At 44.5% G+C, this 19,742-nt stretch overlaps 2 protein-coding genes across 2 annotated transcripts in view; one reads left to right on the forward strand and one right to left on the reverse strand.

Annotated features, from left to right (window-relative positions):
- Positions 1-1,090: 1,090 nt before the first annotated feature.
- CPT2 (carnitine palmitoyltransferase 2) lies at positions 1,091-18,540 on the forward strand. The gene is made up of 5 exons (XM_050803095.1): positions 1,091-1,752; positions 5,367-5,447; positions 6,960-7,066; positions 14,393-15,697; positions 17,602-18,540. Exons 1-5 carry the CDS (start codon positions 1,601-1,603, stop codon positions 17,931-17,933), a joined length of 1,977 nt encoding a protein of 658 aa, XP_050659052.1. The 5' UTR covers positions 1,091-1,600; the 3' UTR covers positions 17,934-18,540.
- CZIB (CXXC motif containing zinc binding protein) overlaps positions 18,445-19,742 on the reverse strand; it is a 109,164-nt gene continuing 107,866 nt past the window's right edge. Inside the window, exon 9 of the mRNA XM_050803745.1 lies at positions 18,445-19,080. Within this exon, the coding sequence (XP_050659702.1) occupies positions 19,003-19,080 (78 nt within the window). The 3' untranslated portion in view covers positions 18,445-19,002. The remainder of the gene's footprint in view (positions 19,081-19,742) is intronic.

The following is a 19,742-nucleotide window of genomic DNA, read 5'->3' on the forward strand; positions in this document are numbered from 1 at the left end:
TTTGGTAACTCCCTGTCTTCTTCTGTAAAATGGGAGTCACTGGGTCCTTAGGTTCCAGTTTTCTTTATGCCCCTTTGCCAATTTCATTGAAGGAAAGAACTTTAATGGGGTTGTGTGTGTCTGTGTGTGTGTGTGTGTGTGTGTGTTCTGGGTTAGTGAAAACTTCACCAAATTCAGCCACATAGAAACCCTAGTCAAAAAAAATTTAAGATTGTAGGAGAAATGGACAAATGATGAAAAAAATTAATCCTTCAGCTCCTTCTAAGATCAAGGACTGGGGCGTGGTGGGCTGTTCTGCAGCTGTTTTGTGATGGATGAGGGATGATGGATCTATGTTCAAGTAGCGGAATCTTTTTTTTTTTTTTTTGAGACAGAGTCTCGCTCTGTCGCCCAGGCTGGAGTGCAGTGGCGCTATCTCGGCTCACTGCAAGCTCCGCCTCCCGGGTTTACGCCATTCTCCTGCCTCAGCCTCCCGAGTAGCTGGGACTACAGGCGCCCGCCACCTCTCCCGGCTAATTTTTTTGTATTTTTAGTAGAGACGGGGTTTCATTGTGTTAGCCAGGATGGTCTCGATCTCCTGACCTCGTGATCCGCCCGTCTCGGCCTCCCAAAGTGCTGGGATTACAGGCTTGAGCCACCGCGCCCGGCCAAGTAGCGGAATCTTAAAGTCAGGAGTTGGAAGGAATCTTGGAGGTGGTCTGTGGTGACAGGAAGCCTCTTCCAATAGACTGAACATGGAAGACTTCCTAGAGCCGGAGGACAAGGGTTTCCTCTTAGCAATGAGCTTCCTGTTTTTGGAAATGCTCAAGCTGAGAATGGATGTTCAAGCAGAGGATATTCCGCTTGGAAGGGGCGTTCTGCACTGAAGTGGTGGCCAGCGGGAAACGCCAGGTTTCCAGCTCCTGCACAAATCCTTTCTAATATCCATCTACTCAGGTGAGCTGGCAGGGCAGTAGCTGTGCAGTGTTCAGAGTCATTTTATGTCAATGATCTTCACCTCGGTTTACTAACAACAGTAACAACCGTTACCGTTTACTGCTTTCCTATTAAGCACCATGTACTGTGCATAACATGTTATCTTTATTTCATCTCTATAATTTTGGGAGGTACGTTGAATCATTACTATCTATCTACTTCTTAGGTGAGGAAATAGAGGTTTAAAATTTAGTCCACAGTCTCGCAGGGATGGAGCCTGGATCAAATTTTGGGTTATCAGATTCCACACACGTTTCTTAGCTTTTCTTTTTTTTTTCAGCTCCAATTTGTCTTGCTCCAGAAAAGGGGAAGGAGCGGCTGCGGATCTCTGTCTCCGGCCTCCTAGGAAAGGGAAGGGAGACCAGCGGTGCGGAGGCTGGGGCCCCCTTCTGGGTGGGGCCTAGTGGTGGGCGGGGCCTGGCAGTGGGCGGCCCCTGTCCGGAAGGGGCCAGTCCGGGGCGGAGCCGACGGCCTTACAGGGGCCGGAAGTGGCCTGCGGGAGGAGGAGAAGTGGGTTCGGAGTCCTGAAGCAGTGTCCCGGGCCCTAAGGGGCGACGGCGGTCTTGTCTTTAAACTCCAGAACTACCCATTTGCCGCGTTCTCGCCGCCGCAGGCTCCCGGGACGATGGTGCCCCGCCTGCTGCTGCGTGCCTGGCCCCGGGGCCCTGCGGTTGGTCCGGGAGCCCCCAGGCGGCCCCTCAGCGCCTGCTCCGGGCCCGGCCAGTACCTGCAGCGCAGCATCGTGCCCACCATGCACTACCAGGACAGCCTGCCCAGGTGAGCCCGGCCTCCGGGTCCCCGCCGCCCGCTGCCATCCCAGGATCGGCCCCAACCTGACTGCAGTCACTCATGACTCTTCTAGTGAACCCGCTTCGGCCCCCAAGCCCCTACCATGGAGGCTGCCACATCCCCTAATCTGGAAGTCTTGGGACTTTCAGAATCTCCTAGCACAGGAACCTCAGAACCCTCAAATTGTCTTCCAGAACCCCTCGATGCTATCTCATTCTCCATCTTGAACCCTTCTCAGATTTCCTCTCCATTAACCTGACTTCCAGCCAGCTAAACTAAGTCCTCTTCTCCCTGAAAAATGCCAGACCTGCATATTTCCAGCACCGCTGTAACCCCTCAACTGTGGTGTCTCCTGAAGTACTTTAATGACTGCCTCATTTTCCTGCCCGGAATGTGGGTAGGCTGATTCCTAATACATCATGGTTACCATTCCTCAACTTCTCCCAGCATCGCCTTCACCCCTGTCACTCAGGACCCTCAGCCCCACCTCCCGTTTCTCCAGTACTCTGTTCTTTCACCCCCCCATCAGCCCCCACAAGCACAGCCCTCAAGTGTTCACCCTTGCCCTCAACTGACCCTCCCCCACGTTTTTAAATCTTTAATCTCCTAAGTCCAGTGTTGATCCGGAAACCTTTCACTCTCTCCAAGCCCTCCTCAACAGGTTCCTTCCCTTAAAATATCCTACCTCATCCACAGTACCCCTTGTAAGTGCAGCTCACCCTCACAGAATTCTAGATACCACCCTCAGTACCCCGTCCACACTCCATCATACTCAGATCCAGGGCCTACCCAAATTTCTCTTCTCCTCCTCACCATGGGCTACCCTGCCTTCGAAACACTTCACCCAGAATCGACTTCCCGTCTGAAAATAGCCCTAGTAAATCCTCTCCCCTTCCCTCCCCCAGTACTTTCTTAAATCCGGCTTCCGATTCTCCCCAGCCTTCGAACTCCACCTTCGCCTGAGCCACCAGGTCTCCTTCTTCAATATTACATATTTTCTTCACCCTCTAAACCAAACCTAAACTAACTTCTAACTTACTGAGTGAGTAACTCCGTTCCTGGAGCCAAGTTCAAAATTTGTCTCAAAGACCCTTCTCACCTTATTTCTCACCAAACTGTCCTCAGGGATTCCCCATACCCAGGAGCTAGAGGCCAGGCTCCTTCCCTGTGTGTTAAACAAACATTGTGTCACAGGCCTCACCCGAGCTGCTGGGTTGCTGTTTTTCTCCGCATCCGGGACCATTTAACCCAGTGTCATCACTACATACCCCCACCCTCTCAGGAGGATCGAGTGATTCTTGTGAAATTACATTTTATGCAAACATCTAAGACAAATGAAAATGAGATTATCTACACGTAGCAGGAGGGAGGAAGAAAAAGGGGCTTTGTGCCTGTGGGATAAGCCTGTGTGTATGAGCTGAGCCAGTATGTGGGTGAAAGGTGAGGACGGACGGAACCTGTCTTCACTTGCCAAGTTCAGAGTCAGATGGTCACTGACTTTCAGGCAGGCCTGGGCCCCACCCAGGTTTAAGATCAGAGGGATTTTCTGCACTTTAGAATTGGAAAGCTGGGAGGAATATTCAAGATCATTTATTCCAACCCCATCCACAGCACAGTCTGTAGGAATCTGGAGGTACCAATTCAAACTCCAGTTCAAATAGTACCACTAGTCACCCATGCATAACCTTAAGCAGCCAACCTCTCCCAGACCTCCATTACCTTATTTGTAAATTGGGAGTTAGATGAGAGATAAGATTCCTTCTCTCTCTCAGATTATAGACTGATAACATGTATAATCTTTCACACTCACTCATTGATGTCATACTTGGTGAAAAGCCCTAACTTTGAGGTCTGGTAGAATGTAGTTTCAGATTCTGGATCTGCAAGTCTTTAGCTATAATTTTGGGCAATTCTGTTAACTTCATTGAGCCAATTTTATTTTGTTTTTTTTGGAGACAGAGTCTCTCTCTGTTGCCCAGGCTGGAGTGCAGTGGCCCTATCTCGGCTCACTGCAACTTCTGCCTCCCGGGTTCAAAGGATCCTCCTGCCTCAGCCTCCCAAGTAGCTGGGATTACAAGCGTGCACCACCACGTCTGGCTAATTTTTGTATTTTTAGTAGAGATGGAGTTTCACCATGTTGGCCAGGCTGGTCTCAAACTCCTGACCTGAAGTGATCTGCCCTTGGCCTCCCAGGTAGCTGGGACCACAGGCATGCACCATCATGCCTGGCTGATTTCTTGTATTTTTTGTATCTTTTGTAGAGACAGGGTTTCACCATGTTGCACAGGCTGGTCTTGAACTCCTGGACTCAAGCACTCTGCCTGCCTCGGCCTCCCAAAGTGCTGAGATTACAGGTATGAACCACCATGCCCAGCTTCACTCCAGAAATTTTTAAGTAGGACTTTTTTTTTAATCAAATTGCCATTGTCTCTAATGTAGAATTTTGTTTAAAAGGAAGAAGGTAAACTTTCATGAATATCCTTACTGTAGTAAAACCAAATTTTAAGAAACATATGTAGGTAACTCTGGATTTATGAGGTAGCTGAGATAGTATTTGGAATTTTTCTGAGTAAGTCAGTGAATGTAAGGGGATCTATGGTGTTAAAGTGTTATAAATGGGTACTTAGTGCAGTCTAAGTCATAATGGCAGTAAATGATTTATTTTTGTCATATTGTGGATAAACATGCATTAAAAATAAACTGATGAACCACAGCATATCTTATATTAGGCTTTTAAACTGCTTTATGTATCATGTTTCATTTCCTAAATGACTGATACATTTCAGTATTTTGCATATCAGTGTTAATTTTTAGTTGGTAGAGGCAACCTAACAAACTCTGTTTGTTTTGCTATTAGGGGATATTTCTTTCAATAAAACAAATGAATTGGAAGAGAAAATACACCTCACTTTACTGTCCATGTGTTTTAATTTCACAATAAGCCAGTAACTTCATCACCATAGCCATCTTTGGGAATCCCTAGCAGAGAGAATGATGAGTAGGCAAATTGCTGTTCCTGTTATTTAAGCACATGGGACTATTTGGTTCTTCCTAATAGCGTTCCTGGTGTCTGGACATGGCTTACTGGTTGATTCCTACCTTTCAGTGACTGTAGCCCCCATATAACTGGCCCTTGGACAGATCTGTGTTTCACTCTTATATAATTATCTGTTGTAAAATGCAGAAGAAAATTTAAAAAATAGAACCTTTTCATTTTATCCTAGGGGAGAAAAATGCAGTTGTTCAAACTAAGGCTAGAATTAAATCAGGGCAATACAGTGTTAGCACAGGTGGTGTCATTTTGACCAGAAAACAGGAATGCTTGGGGCAGCTTCTGCTTCCCCATTTTGAATCTATTATTATTATTTAAGATATTATATTCATATTTTATGTAGAGATTTAGTTGTTATTTTACTTAAAAGTAGAGTTACCATTGATATACTTGGCATTAGTAAACCCACAGATTCTGATTTGTCTGTGGCTTCCAATTATTGGTTTTGGGGGAGGAAATTAATGATCTAGTAATCAGTTCATTAGCTTGTAAAGCTAATTAACCTCTTCCACATACTGTCAGCCTTACACTGACCCTGCTTTCTCCCCAGGCTGCCTATTCCCAAACTTGAAGACACCATTAGGAGATACCTCAGTGCACAGAAGCCTCTCTTGGATGATGGCCAGTTCAGGTAAATACTGAGAACCTTGGGTGAGCATAGTTGGGGTGGTTCAAGACAGGCTGGCAAGTAGTGGTGGACCAAGCTTCAGGGAATGTTTGTGACTTGACTGGGTCTCCAGAAACCCAGAACCTAGTTGTGCCTTTGCAAGTTCAGGAAATAGATTTTCATTCAGGAAGGACTGACCGAGCCCTGAGAGTTCCTCTAAACAGGCTCAAGAGAAGATAGTTTATAAGTCAGAATGCCAAATGTGTACTTCCCCTTAGCAGGTGTACCTGGGAGGCTTGCTGGTCCTGGTCATTTATAGAGAGCATGTACCCTTGGAAGGGAGGTCCACTGAGGAGACCATACAGCAGACCAGAAGTCTGCGTTGTAAGCATGTTTATTGAGTTGGATAGCATGCCTCCAAAATTTATGCCCTTTTCCACGAAATTTAGTATATGATCTTATTTGGAATTAGGATTGTGGCAGATGTAATTAGTTAAGATGAGGTCCTACTGGAGTAGTGTGGGTCCTTAATTAAATATGACTGGTGTTCTTGTAAGAAGAAGGCACAGAGACAGCCATATGAGGACACAGGCAGAGATTGGAGTGATGTGTCAACAAGCCACGGCATGCCAGGGATTGCTGGCAACACCAGAATCTAAGAGAAAACCATGCAACAGATTCTTCCCCAGTCTTCAGAGAAGATATAGTCCTATTGACACCTGGATTTTGTCCATAAAGCTTCCAGAACTGTGAGAAAATAAATTTCTGTTGTTTTAAGCCACCCAGTTTGTGGTGTTTTGTTATAGCAGTCCTAGGAAGCAAATACAGCATAGAATTGGAAAATAATATCAAATTTTGTCAAAAAAATTGCATTAAGCTCTTGTAGCCTAGTGTAGTACTCTTTTTTCATAATGGAAATTTTTCTGTACAGGTAACTGGCATTGTTGGAATCACAGAACTCTTCACTGGACAGTGATGGAGAAACAGATGAATTATCCATAATCTAGTCCTCTGTTTTCAAGTATTCCTTATTAGTCATTTAAAGTTTCTCTTGATATGGTAATAGCTACCAGTTATTGAGTATTATGTTTTAGGATATTCTGAATCCTTAGCTTTATAAATATTTTTAATCTTGTAAAGTGGTATTATCCGTTTTACACATCAAGAAACTGAGACTCAGATCAAGTAACTTATCCAAGATCACACAGTTTGAAAAGCGACAGAGCTAGGATTCAGACTTAACTTCTGTTGACTCCAGAGCTTGTGTCCTTTTCTCTGTGCTAAACTGCCTCCTAGGGTATGGATTATTTTGTGAGATGTTGATGGATTTTCCTAATCATTCATTTTAAGAAGGTAGTCTAGATTATCAATTTTAGATTGATTCCTGTTCTGGTTAGAGGTACTTTCTGATCTCATTCTGGGTTTTAGGGCTATGCTATTGGGGACCCAAAATTCTATTCTGAGTTCCTTGCCATGAACTTAAAAATCACGTATTCCCTACCATGGTTTGATTTTGTCTTTTCTTGAATGTTTTAGGAAAACAGAACAATTTTGCAAGAATTTTGAAAATGGGATTGGAAAAGAACTGCACGAGCAGCTGGTTGCTCAGGACAAACAGAATAAACATACAAGCTACATTTCGGGTAGGTAGGCTGGGCTGTGGGTATGATTTCTCCCAGAGCCCTCCATAATGAAAAGTAAGGCATATTCTCTCCTGTTTGGGTCTCAGATATTTTTGGTGAGACCAGCAAATGAAGTAACATCTCATCCTCCCTTCCTGAGGTAAATGTTAAGGCTGAGTGTGTTCCTCCTCTACTGAGGTGTTGACTGCAGCCCATGCTCAAGAATGGGCTTCTCTGTAGGTGGGATTGAGGCCGGCCTTCTCTGTAGGTGGGATTGAGGCAGAACCTAATCAATGGTCCTGTCTGAAAAGGATGCAGGATTAAAGTCCTATGTCCTATATCATTCTGGGTCCTTCACTGTCAGGCAGAACTGTCCTCTCCAGCCTCTTCTCTCACCACCCACCCTGACACACTTCCTGCTGAACTCCTCATTGATCCCTGAACCCTTAGTCTTTTATTCTTCTGTGCCTTTATCCATGCTGTTCCCTCTACCATTTTTTTGCCTGGCAAATTCTTCTTTTAAGATCCAGGGAGGATGGTTTTCTGTGAAACCTCAGTCCTTTTTCCACTCCATTCAGAGTTGGTTGCTTCCACCTCTGTTCCTACAGCACTTCTTTTAGTTTATACATTTACTAAGGTTATACATGCACATAGTTTAAAGAATCAGACAGTTCTATAAGGCTTGTTAGGAAAAAGAGCAACTTCCTTATCATTACCTTATTTCCCACTTCTCACTTTCAGCTCCTAAATCTTTTGTTATATACCTCGTATCTCTAAATTAGATACTTAAATTAGTGCATCTTGATTTTTTCGCTTTAGTCATTAGCTATTGACATCTCATTGTAGAAGATTAGAATTCAGCAGTATTTTACATCCCACCACATATGTGGGATGTGTATACACGTACTTCCTGTCCCCTCATTCACAGCATAGGGATTTGTAATTTTGGATAACTCAGTATCTAGTGTTTATGCTATTAGGATCATATAAACATTATTGTCAGCTGACTCATATAGCATATTGGGATGGTTTTTCCTTTCCAGTACAAAGTTTTTGTTTTCTCTGAAGTTAATAATTATTCCATCCTTTCTTTTGTTTAGTTTCCTATGTGCTTACTAATTTACACCCAGACTCTTCACAAGCTATCTGAATCTCCTCTCAATACATGAAAGCAGATTGGACATTCTATCCATTTTGGTCTTCTTGACGAAACTTCTTCCAGAACTTGCGACATGCTGTAGTCTGGATTTGTGAACCTCTTGGCCTACTGTGAAGCTGCTCTCCTGTGCTCTTTCACCATCAGCCGGGACATCTATCATCACTTTCTCATGTTGGGACTCATGTTTCTTGTCTTTCATATTTTCTTATTTCTTGGCTTTTCTTTTTTTTTTTTTTTTTTTTTTAAATCAAAGCACATATTCCCTTTACTATCTGGAAACAGAACATGGGAAGCAAAAATTTTAAAATGGCCCTTATACTTCATTGATAATTTGGCCGGGTTTGAAATCATTTTTCCACAGAATTTTGGAGCCTTTGCTCCATTGTCTTTTAGCATCCAGTGTTGCTGTTGGTAAATCTAACGTTATTCTGAGACTTAAATCTTTTGACTATTTCTTCTCTCTGCCTTTGGAAGCTTTTTAGAATTTTCTCTTTGTCCCCAGTGTTTTGAAATTTCAGGTAATGTGTTTTAGTGTGAGTCTATTCTTATCCATTTTGTTGGGTCACTCTGTGAGTCCTTTGAATCTGAAATCTCATCCTTCAGGTCTGGGATATTTTCTTGTTTTATTTCTTTGGATTTCTTCCTCTCCATTTTTTTTCTCTGTTTTTTTCTTTGTGGAACTGTTATCATTCAGGTGTAGAATTCCCGGGTCTCATCCTCTAATTTTCTTATCTTTTCTCTCACAGTTTTCATCTCTTACTCTTTTTGTTCCATTGTCTTGGGGGACTTTACTTAATTTTAATCTCTCAACCTGTCTGTTTTTAAAACTCCTGTTTTCCTATTTTTTACTTTCACAAGCTCTTTTTTCTTCTTATGGTGTTCTTTTTAAAAATAGTTCATCTCTGAGAATTTTTTTAAAGATCTCATCTCTCTTCATAGTCTATTGCCTTCAAGTTGCTTTTCTCCTGTTTGCTTTGCCCTTTCTTCAGATGCTTCATAATCCTGTGTTGTCTTAGATATGAATGAGATATTAAAAAGCTCTTGGAAGCTATGTGGATGAGGGTGAGGCTTGTCAGTTACAGATTTGCTCTAATATGATTGATATGGTTTGGCTCTATGTCCCCACCCAAATCTCATCTTTGAATTGTAATACCCATGTGTTGAGGGAGGGACCTGGAGGGAGGTGATTGGATCATGGGGGCGGTTTTCCCCATGTTGTTCTCATGATAGTGAGTGGTTTCTCACTAGCTCTGTTAGTTAAAAAGTATTCGGCAGTTCCCCCACTTGTTCTCTTTCTCTCCTGCTGCCACATAAGATGTGCCTTGCTTCCCCTTCACCTTGTGCTGTGATTGTAAGTTTCCTGAGGCCTCCCCAGCCACAAGGAACTATGAGTCAATTAGACCTCTTTTCTTTATAAATTACCCAGTCTCAGGTAGTTCTTTATAGCAGTGTGAAAATGGACTAATATAGAAAATTGGTACCAGGAGGGGTGCATTGCTACAAAGATACCTTAAAATGTGGAAGCAACTTTGGAACTGGTTAATAGGCAGAGGCTGGAACAGTTTGGAGGGGTCAGAAGAATACAGGAAGATGTCAGACAGTTTGAAACTTCTTAGAGAGTTGTTGAATGGTTTTGACCAAAATGCTGATAGAGATATGGACAATGAAGTCCAGGCTGAGGTGGTCTCAGATGGAGATGAGGGACTTATTGGGAACTAGAGCAAAGGTCACTCCTTACTATGCTTTAGCAGAGAGACTGGTGGCATTTTGTCCCTGTCCTAGAGATCTGCAGAACTTTGAACTTGAGAGAGATGATTTAGGGTGTCAGAAGAAATTTCTAAGCAACAAAGCATTCAAGATGGCTTTTCTGAAAGCATATGGTCGTATGCATTCACAAAGAGATGATCTGAAATTGGAACTTATGTTTAAAAGGGAAGCAGAGCATAAAAGTTTGGAAAATTTGCAGCCTGACCATGCAGTAGAAAAGAAAAACCCATTTTCTGGGGAGAAATTCCAGCCACCAGCTGCAGAAATTTGCATAAGTAATGAGAAACCAAATGTTAATAGCCAAGACAATGGGGAAAATGTCTTGAGGGCATTTCAAAGATCTTTACAGTAGCCCCTCCCAGCATAGGCCCAGAGGCCTAAAGGGAAAAATGGTTTCCTGGGCCCTGCTGCTCTTTGCAGCCTTGGGACATGGTGCCCTGTGTCCCAGGCACTCCAGCTCCAGCCATGGCTAAAAGGGGCTAAGGCACAGCTCTGGCCATTGCTTCAGAGGGTGCAAGCCCCAAGCATTGGAGGCTTTCTTGTGGTGTTGGGCATGCAGGTGTGCAGAAAACAGGAGTTGAGGTTTGAAAACCTCCTCCTAGATTTCAGAGGCTATATGGAAACACCTGGATGTCCAGGCAGAAGTCTGCTGCAGGGGTGAAGCCCTCATGGAGATCCTCTACTAGGGCAATGCAGATGAGAAATATGAGGTTAGAGCCCCCACACAGAGTTCCCAATGGGGAGCCTAGTAGAACTGTGAGAAGAGGGCCACTGCCCTTCAGACCCCAGAATGGTAGCTCCACTGACAGTTTGCACCATGTGCCTGGAAAAGCCACAGGCATCCAACACCAGCCTGTAAAAGCAACCATGGGGGCTGTACTCTGCAGAGCCACAGGGGCAGGGCTGCCAAAGGCCTTGGGAGCCCACCCCTTGTATCAGCATGCCCTGGATGTGAGACATGGAGTCAAAGATCATTTTGGAGCTTTAAGATTTAATGGCTGCCCTGCTGGATTTCAGGCTTGCATGGGGCCTGTAGCCCCTCTGTTTGGGCCAATTTCTCCCTTTTGGAATGGGAGCATTTACCCAATGCCTGTAACCCCATTGTATCTTGAAAATAATTAACTTGTTTTTGATTTTACAGACTCATAGGCAGAAGGAACTTGCCTTGACTCAGATGAGACTTTGTACTTGTAATTTTGAGTTAATGCTGGAGTGAGTTGACTCTGGGGGACTGTTGGGAAGACGTGGTTGTTTTGAAATGTTAGAAGTACATGAGATTTGGGAGAGGCCAGGGCGGAATGATGTAGTTTGGCTCTGTGTCCCCAATCAAATCTGATCTTGAATTGTAATAATCCCCAAGTGTCAAGGGAGGGACTTAGTGGGAGGTGATTGGATCACGGGGCGGTTTCTCCCATGTGTTTCTTGTGATAGTGAGTTCTCATGAGATCTGATGGTTTAGAAGTGTTTGGCAGTTCCTACTCCTCACTTATTCTCTCTCCTGCTGCCATGTAAGATGTGGCTTGCTTCCCCTTCGCCTTTCGCCAGGATTGTAAGTTTCCTAAGGCCTTCCCAGCCATGCAGAATTAAGTCAGTTAAACTTCTCTTCTTTATAAATTACCCAGTCTCAGGTAGTTCTTTATAGCAGTGTGAAAACAGACTAATACAGTGATCCAGCTAAACTGCTTCCCTGGGTTGCCCCTAATGGTAGTGTCATTGGGTTAGATTCCCTAGGGAGGCTTTTCTAGTAAACTGCCAAAAGGTTGCTAGTGTTGTAGAAGGTAGGGTAAGTAAGAGAAGAAGATTTGAGATCCTAACTGTGATTCAGGTCTCCCAGTTTTATTTTATTTATTTTATTAGACAGAGTCTCATTCTGTCACCCAAGCTGGAGTGCAGTGGTGTAATCTCGGCTCACTGCAACCTCTGCCTCCTGGGTTCAAGTGATTCTCCTGCCTCAGCCTTCCAAGTAGCTGGGACTACAGGCATGTGCCACTATGCCTGGCTAATTTTTTGTATTTTTGGTAGAGACAGTGTTTCACCATGTTAACCAGGATAGTCTTGATCTCCTGACTTCGTGATACACCCACCTTGCCCTCCCAAAAGTGCTGGGATTACCAGCATGAGCCACCACACCCAGCCCCCAGTTTTATTTTTTCCAGAGAGTAAAACTTAAGTCTTCTACCAGAGTGCGGAGGGAATCTCATGTTGTGGTAGTGGTGATATAATTAAACAGTCCTTCAACCAGATGTATCTAGGTTACCAACTACTGAGCCCTCTGGGGGTTCTGCTGTGCAAATCATATGATTTCTTGGCTTTTTCTCCTGCCAATTTAGGATTGGCTTTCTCCAGTCTGCTTTAGTCATTACCAGTTGCATAAGTGCTTTCCAGCTTCTAGTATTTGTTTTCTCATCTCCCATTCTCTTGGCCTGACTGGTTTATGTCTCTTTGAAATTCTTTTGCTAAGTGGGGGTCAGAGGCATGAATTTATGTCTTCTCACATCAAATATATCTTATCCACCAGTACTTTTCTCTCATCATTTTAGTATTATCTCCCATCATTTAGCATTGCATTATGTTTTAATTATTTGCCTCCTTCACCAGAGTTTTTCAGAATCAAAGACCATGTCCTATTCCTCTCTAAATCCCCTGGACCAAGGCCTGGCACAGCACTGATTCTCAAGGGATGGAATGAGTGGATGGACCAACAAATGAGTAGTAGACAAATCTGCATCTATTAATCCTTTTCCCAGTGCTATACATATAAATGTTATTTGCCCGAATGAAAGATGGTCCTTATTTATAGAGTTTATTCATGCTTACTAATCCAAGCAGGAACTTTCCCTGACATATTTTCTGATAAAATATTGCTTTTAGAATTTTTACAGGTAAAACATCTACAAGAACTCAGAGGGCTAGTTTGAGTGATCCATGCACTGATAGTTCTAATAGCCTTTTGAGTACTTTCTAAACAGGGAGTGCACAAATGTACACTGTACACAGGAGGACAATGAAGATGTTCCCCCCTTGTCAGGGGGGGCAGTCAAGTATGATTGTTGCCCCTGAAAGGAGATGAAGCAAGAGAAACCTAAAGAGATGGGGTGGGAATTAACTATTCTGTTCCAACATGAATACAAGTGGAGTGTTACCATATTTTATTCCTTTAAACCAAGAAAGGAAACCAAAGAAGAAGAAAAAGCAATTAATAAACATTAGGAAAATGCAAACCAAATCTGCGGTGCTATACTACTTTACACCTACCAGAATATCTCCATGCAACAAGACATATGATAACAAGTGCTGCTGAGGATGTGGAAAAATTGGAACCCTCATAGACAGCTGGTGGGAATGGTGCAGCCACTTTGGAAAACATCTTGGCAGTTCCTCAAAGGTTAAACAGAGATTTACCATGTGATAGCAATTCCACTCCTGGCTATGTCCATATAAAAACATGTATAAGAATGTTCATAACAACATAATTCTTAATAGCTAGGCACAGTGGCTCACACCTATAATTCTAGCCCTTTAAGAGGCTGAGGTGAGAGGATTGCTTGAGGCCAGGAGCTTGAAACCAGCCTAAGCAACATAGTAAGACCCCATCTCTACAAAAAATAAAAAAAATTAGCCAGGCTGGTGGTGTGCATCTGTAGTCCTGGCTACTTGGGAGGGTGAAGTGGGAGGATCACTTGAGCCCAGGGTTCAAGGCTGCAGTGAGCCATGATCACACCACTGCAATCCAGCCTGGACAACAGAAATCCTGTGTGTCTTAAAAGAAAAAAAGGCAATATAATTCATAATACAGTGGAAACAGTTCAAATGTCCATTAACTGATGAGTGGATAAACAAAATATAGTATATCCATATAATGGAATATTATTCAGCCATAAGAAGAAATGAAGAACTTACATGCTACAACATGGATGAATCTTAAAAACATTATTAGGAGGCCAAGGCGGGCGGATCGCCTGAGGTCAGGAGTTTGAGACCAGCCTGCCCAACATGGTGAAACCCCATCTCTACTAAAAATCCAAAAATTAGCTGGGCATGGTGGAGGGTGCTTGTAATCCCAGCTACTCGGGAGACTGAGGCAGGAGAATCACTTCAATCTGGGAGGCGGAGGTTGCAGTGAGCCAATATTGCGGCACTGTACTCCAGCCTGGGTGACAGAATCAAGACTCCATCCCAAAAAAACAAAACAAAAACATTATTATAAGTGATAGAAGCTAGATGCAAAACACCATATATTGTATGACCCCATTTATATGTCTTGAATTATTGCAGAGCAAAAACATTCAGGGAATTCTCCCCGCTGGAGGTTGATGCCATTTCCTTTGCCTATGCTTGAATTTTTTTTCTTTTCTTCTTCAAATTTTATTTTTAGGAACAGCATTAACATTTTATGTTATTTTTTTCTTTTTATTTTTTAGGACCCTGGTTTGATATGTACCTATCTGCTCGAGACTCCGTTGTTCTGAACTTTAATCCATTTATGGCTTTCAATCCTGACCCAAAATCTGAGTATAACGACCAGCTCACCCGGGCAACCAACATGACTGTTTCTGCCATTCGGTTTCTGAAGACACTCCGGGATGGCCTTCTGGAGCCAGAAGTGTTCCATTTGAACCCTGCAAAAAGTGACACTGACACCTTCAAGAGACTCATACGCTTTGTGCCTTCCTCTCTGTCCTGGTATGGGGCCTACCTAGTCAATGCATATCCCCTGGATATGTCCCAGTATTTTCGGCTTTTCAACTCAACTCGTTTACCCAAACCCAGTCGGGATGAACTCTTCACTGATGACAAGGCCAGACACCTCCTGGTCCTAAGGAAAGGAAATTTTTATATCTTTGATGTCCTGGATCAAGATGGGAACATTGTGAGCCCCTCAGAAATCCAGGCGCATCTGAAGTACATTCTCTCAGACAGCAGCCCCGCCCCCGAGTTTCCTCTGGCATACCTGACCAGTGAGAACCGAGACATCTGGGCAGAGCTCAGGCAGAAGCTGATGAGTAGTGGCAATGAGGAAAGCCTGAGGAAAGTGGACTCGGCTGTGTTCTGCCTCTGCCTAGATGACTTCCCCATTAAGGACCTTGTCCACTTGTCCCACAACATGCTGCATGGGGATGGCACAAACCGCTGGTTTGATAAATCCTTTAACCTCATTATCGCCAAGGATGGCTCTGCTGCCGTCCACTTTGAGCACTCTTGGGGTGATGGTGTGGCAGTGCTCAGATTTTTTAATGAAGTATTTAAAGACAGCACTCAGATCCCTGCCATCACTCCACAGAGCCAGCCAGCCACTGCTGACTCTACTGTCACTGTGCAGAAACTCAACTTCAAGCTGACTGATGCCTTAAAGACTGGCATCACGGCTGCTAAGGAGAAGTTTGATGCCACCATGAAAACCCTCACTATCGACTGCCTCCAGTTTCAGAGGGGAGGCAAAGAATTCCTGAAAAAGCAGAAGCTGAGTCCTGATGCAGTTGCCCAGTTGGCCTTCCAGATGGCCTTCCTGCGGCAGTACGGGCAGACAGTGGCCACCTATGAGTCCTGTAGCACTGCCGCATTCAAGCACGGCCGCACTGAGACCATCCGTCCGGCCTCCATCTATACAAAAAGGTGCTCTGAGGCCTTTGTCAGGGAGCCCTCCAGGCACAGTGCTGGCGAGCTTCAACAGATGATGGCTGAATGTTCCAAGTACCATGGCCAGCTGACCAAAGAAGCAGCAATGGGTGAGGCAGGGGTGGGGAGCATGCCCTTGGGTCTTGTCCTCAGTGCTTGAGTAAGCAAGCCTAAGTCATATTCTACTCCAAATCTGATTTCTACCCCTTCACTAAGTTTAATCCTTCGCCAACTCCCCAAATAAATTTTCTTTTCTACCCTAGCAGTCTGAACAGCCACACTAGCCACTAGGGATCAGAATGTTCTTGCCTCCTAAGCAGGCATGGGGGAATGCATGTGACTTTGTGCTCATTTAAGGTCACTCTGAGCTGTGACGTGTCATTCTTTTTCTTTTTTTTGGAGACAGTTTCCCTCCTTCATCCAGGCTGGAGTGCAATGGCATGATCTTGGCTCACTGCAACCTCTGCCCCCAGGTTCAAGTGATTCTCCTGCCTCTGCCTCCCGAGTAGCTGGGATAATAGGCACCCACCACCATGCCTGGCTAATTTTTGTATTTTTGGTAGAGACGGGGTTTTGCCATTTTGGCTGGTCTTGAACTCCTGACCTCAGGTGATCCCCCCGCCTTGGCTTCCCAAAGTGCTAGGATTACAGACATGAGCCACCGCGCCTGGCCCTTTTTGGAGACACAGTCTCATTCTGTCACCCAGGCTGGGGTGCAGTGGTGCAATCATGGCTTACTGCAGCGTCAACTTCCTTGGCTCAAACAATCTTCCTGCCTCAGTCTCCCAAGTAGCTGGGACTACAGGCATGCACCACCATGCCTGGCTAATAATTTGTTTTTGATGGAATTTGTTGCCCAGGCTGGAATACAATGGCACAATCTCGGCTCACTGCAACCTCTGCCTCCTGGGTTCAGGTAATTCTCCTGCCTCAGCCTCCTGAGTAGCTGGGACTACAGGCTCACAGCACCATGCCCAATTTTTATATTTTCAGCAGAGAAGGGGTTTCACTGTGTTGGCCAGGCTGGTCTTAAACTCCAGACCTCGTGATCCACCTGCCTCGCCCTCCCAAAGTGCTGGGATTACAGGTGTGAGCCACCACTCCGGGCCTAATTTTTAAAATTTTTTGTAGAGATGAGGTCCCACTGCATTGCCCAGGCTGGTCTCAAACTCCTGGGCTCAAGCAATCCTCCTGCCTCGGCCTCCCAAAGCACTAGGATTATAGGCGTGCACCGCTGCACCCAGTCTCCTTTTTCTGTTACTCATTGGTTATCAGACTGACTTTTGAAAATGTAGGATTTCTAAACTTGTGGCCCCACTAACTTCACCTCAGTTGTAGTGTGTCTGCTCTCTGTAAACAGGTCATCTCAGAAACTCTTCCCAGTTGTCATCTGTCATTACCTTTCTTTGATAAAATTCAAGACCTGGAAAGGACCTGGAGGGTCACAGTTGTCCTTTCATGTTGCTATGAAGTGCTGGAAGTGAAGGGAACCTCCCAGACATTCTAGTCTTCTCTTCCTCCATTTTATAAGGAGAAGACCAAGCCACTGGCCCGGTTACACAGCAAATTAGTAAGACTGAGATTAGAACCCTGGTCAAACAGACTTTCCATTTTGTTCCACTGACTCAATCTTCTCTTTTACACTTGAATCAGACTTACAGTTTTATCGTAGTTTTTGAGTCCATAGTTCTCTTCGTGTACTGTCTTAACTCTTTGACTAAACTGATTTCAAATCTTTAAAATTGTGCTTTCCTTTTAGGCTCATTTTTAGCTCAGCTGTTGACAGCTATTTTTAAATATAACATGACATAATACATTTTCTAAATAATTTGAAATATTCTAGCTTGAGCTGCTCTGAAGGTTAGTCAGCTGGTGGTGGGCACAGAGGTAGACAGAGCCTTCCCCCATTCTCAAGGATGCTGTGATGGGTATTCCTACCATGTGGTAAGTGGGGAGGTTTTCCTGAGGTCCTTTTCTGTCCTTGGACTCTGGTTTTCCATTTTGTTTCTCACAGGTCAGGGCTTTGACCGACATTTGTTTGCTCTGCGGCACCTGGCAGCAGCCAAAGGGATCATCTTGCCTGAGCTCTACCTGGACCCTGCATACGGGCAGATAAACCACAATGTCCTGTCCACGAGCACGCTGAGCAGCCCAGCAGTGAACCTTGGGGGCTTTGCCCCCGTGGTCTCTGATGGCTTTGGTGTTGGATATGCTGTTCATGGCAACTGGATAGGCTGCAATGTCTCTTCCTACCCAGGCCGCAATGCCCGGGAGTTTCTCCAATGTGTGGAGAAGGCCTTAGAAGACATGTTTGATGCCTTAGAAGGCAAATCCATCAAAAGTTAACTTCTTGGAAGATGAAAAGCTACCATCACTTCCTCATCATGAAAACTGGGAGGCTGGGCATGGTGGCGTATGCCTGTAATCCCAGCACTTTGGGAGGCTGAGGTGGGTGGATCACTTGAGGTCAGGAGTTTGAGACCAACCTGGTCAACACGGTGAAACCTCATCTCTACTAAAAATACAAAAACTAGCTGGGCATGGTGGCATGTGCCTATAATCCCAGCTACTTGGGAGGCCGAAGCAGAATTGCTTGAACCCAGGAAGTGGAGGTTGCAGTGAGCTGAGATTGCACCACTGCACTCCGGCCTGGGCAACAGAGCGAGACTCTGTCTCAAAAAAACAAAAAAGAAAAAAAAATTGGGGCCTGTGTAGCCAGTGGGTGCTATTTTGTGAAACTAATCATAAGCTGCCTAGGCAGCCAGCTACAGGCTTGAGCTTTAAAATCATGGTTTTAAAGCTAAACGTGTAATTTCCATGTGGGACTAGATCACAACTAAAGATAACACGAGATTTCAGTTTTAAGGGCATTTAATCAGGAGGAAAGGTTTGGAAAACTAACTCAGGTGTATTTATTGTTTAAGCCAGAAATAAAGTTTAATTTTTGCTTGAAGATAGTTCTTAATTTTTTTTTAACCTAATTCCTAATCGTCACAAAGATCTTTCCAACAGCAAGTTCAGTAAGTTCAGGTAATAGTACGTCACCATTGGCTTCTGGCTCATTGAGTGATGGTGGGATCGCAGTTTCCTCTCTGTAAACTTGCCCTTGACTGGGGAGATACCATCTCCTTAAAAACACTCTTCATATTCCTAAGGAGTGAACTACTGCTGCACGAATTCTTATTTGCGGAGGGAGTAGCTGCTTCCTTACTTCACCTTCATGCACCAGTGCAGCATGAACAGGGGCTTTATTGATGGGGCTTGGGGAACTGTAATAAAGTCCAGCATGCAGACTGTGAAGGTTTGGTATAGCCGCCAGGAGACAAGGGGCAAAGGAACCAGCCTCTGTGGGCTCTGCTGCTTGGAGTACATTGTCCTTTCTCAGTTTGTAAGGGCAACTGTGCAGGAAGAGGGATCAGCACTTCACAAACTGGTGGGTGACCTCGTAGATTCCCACAGACTCCTGGGCCTTTTCATCATAGTCAGTCCAGTCCTGGGAAACAAAATGGCAATGTGAGCCTCACAAGGCAGAATGCAGCAGTGTGGAGAGCAGAGAACTGGGACTTAAAAGGCCCAGCTCAGGCTCTGACGCAAATAATCATGAACATGTATGACCCTGAACAGAGCCAGATAACTCAGGCCTGAATTCTAGCTCTTTCAGTTGTGTGACTGGGCAAATCACTTAACTTCTCTGAGCCTCTTCTCCGAGTCCTGTCTTCTATTAAAAAAAAACAAAGGACAACAATGGAGTTCATATTGAATGTTGAAAGAATCAAATGAAGTAACACATTTAAAAGAACTCAGCAGCTGGGCGTGGTGGCTCATGCCTGTAATCCCACACTTTGGGAGGCCAAGGCAGGTGGATCATTTGAGGTCAGGGGTCCGAGACCATCCTGGCCAACAAGGTGAAACCCCATCTCTACTAAAAATACAAAAAATAGCCAAGAATGGTGGTAGGCACCTGTAATCCCAGCTACTTGGGAGGCTGATGCAGGAGGATCACTTGAGCCCAGGAGGCAGAAGTTGCAGTGAGCTGACACTGTGTCACTGCACTCCAGCCTGGGCAACAGAGTGAGACTGTCTCAAAAAATAAAATAAAATAAAACAAAATAAAATAAGAACACTCAGCATAGTGAGTGCCTGGCACATATAAGA

Source organism: Macaca thibetana, chromosome 1 (genome assembly GCF_024542745.1).
Source record: "Macaca thibetana thibetana isolate TM-01 chromosome 1, ASM2454274v1, whole genome shotgun sequence".
Lineage (NCBI taxonomy): Eukaryota > Metazoa > Chordata > Mammalia > Primates > Cercopithecidae > Macaca > Macaca thibetana.

Excerpts from the sequence above, each read along its gene's own strand:
- CPT2 (XM_050803095.1), top strand. The coding sequence starts at position 1,601 with ATGGTGCCCCGCCTGCTGCTGCGTGCCTGGCCCCGGGGCCCTGCGGTT. Across the intron at positions 7,067-14,392 it reads ACATACAAGCTACATTTCGG|GACCCTGGTTTGATATGTAC; the intron begins GTAGGTAGGCTG and ends TTTATTTTTTAG. Across the intron at positions 15,698-17,601 it reads GACCAAAGAAGCAGCAATGG|GTCAGGGCTTTGACCGACAT; the intron begins GTGAGGCAGGGG and ends TGTTTCTCACAG.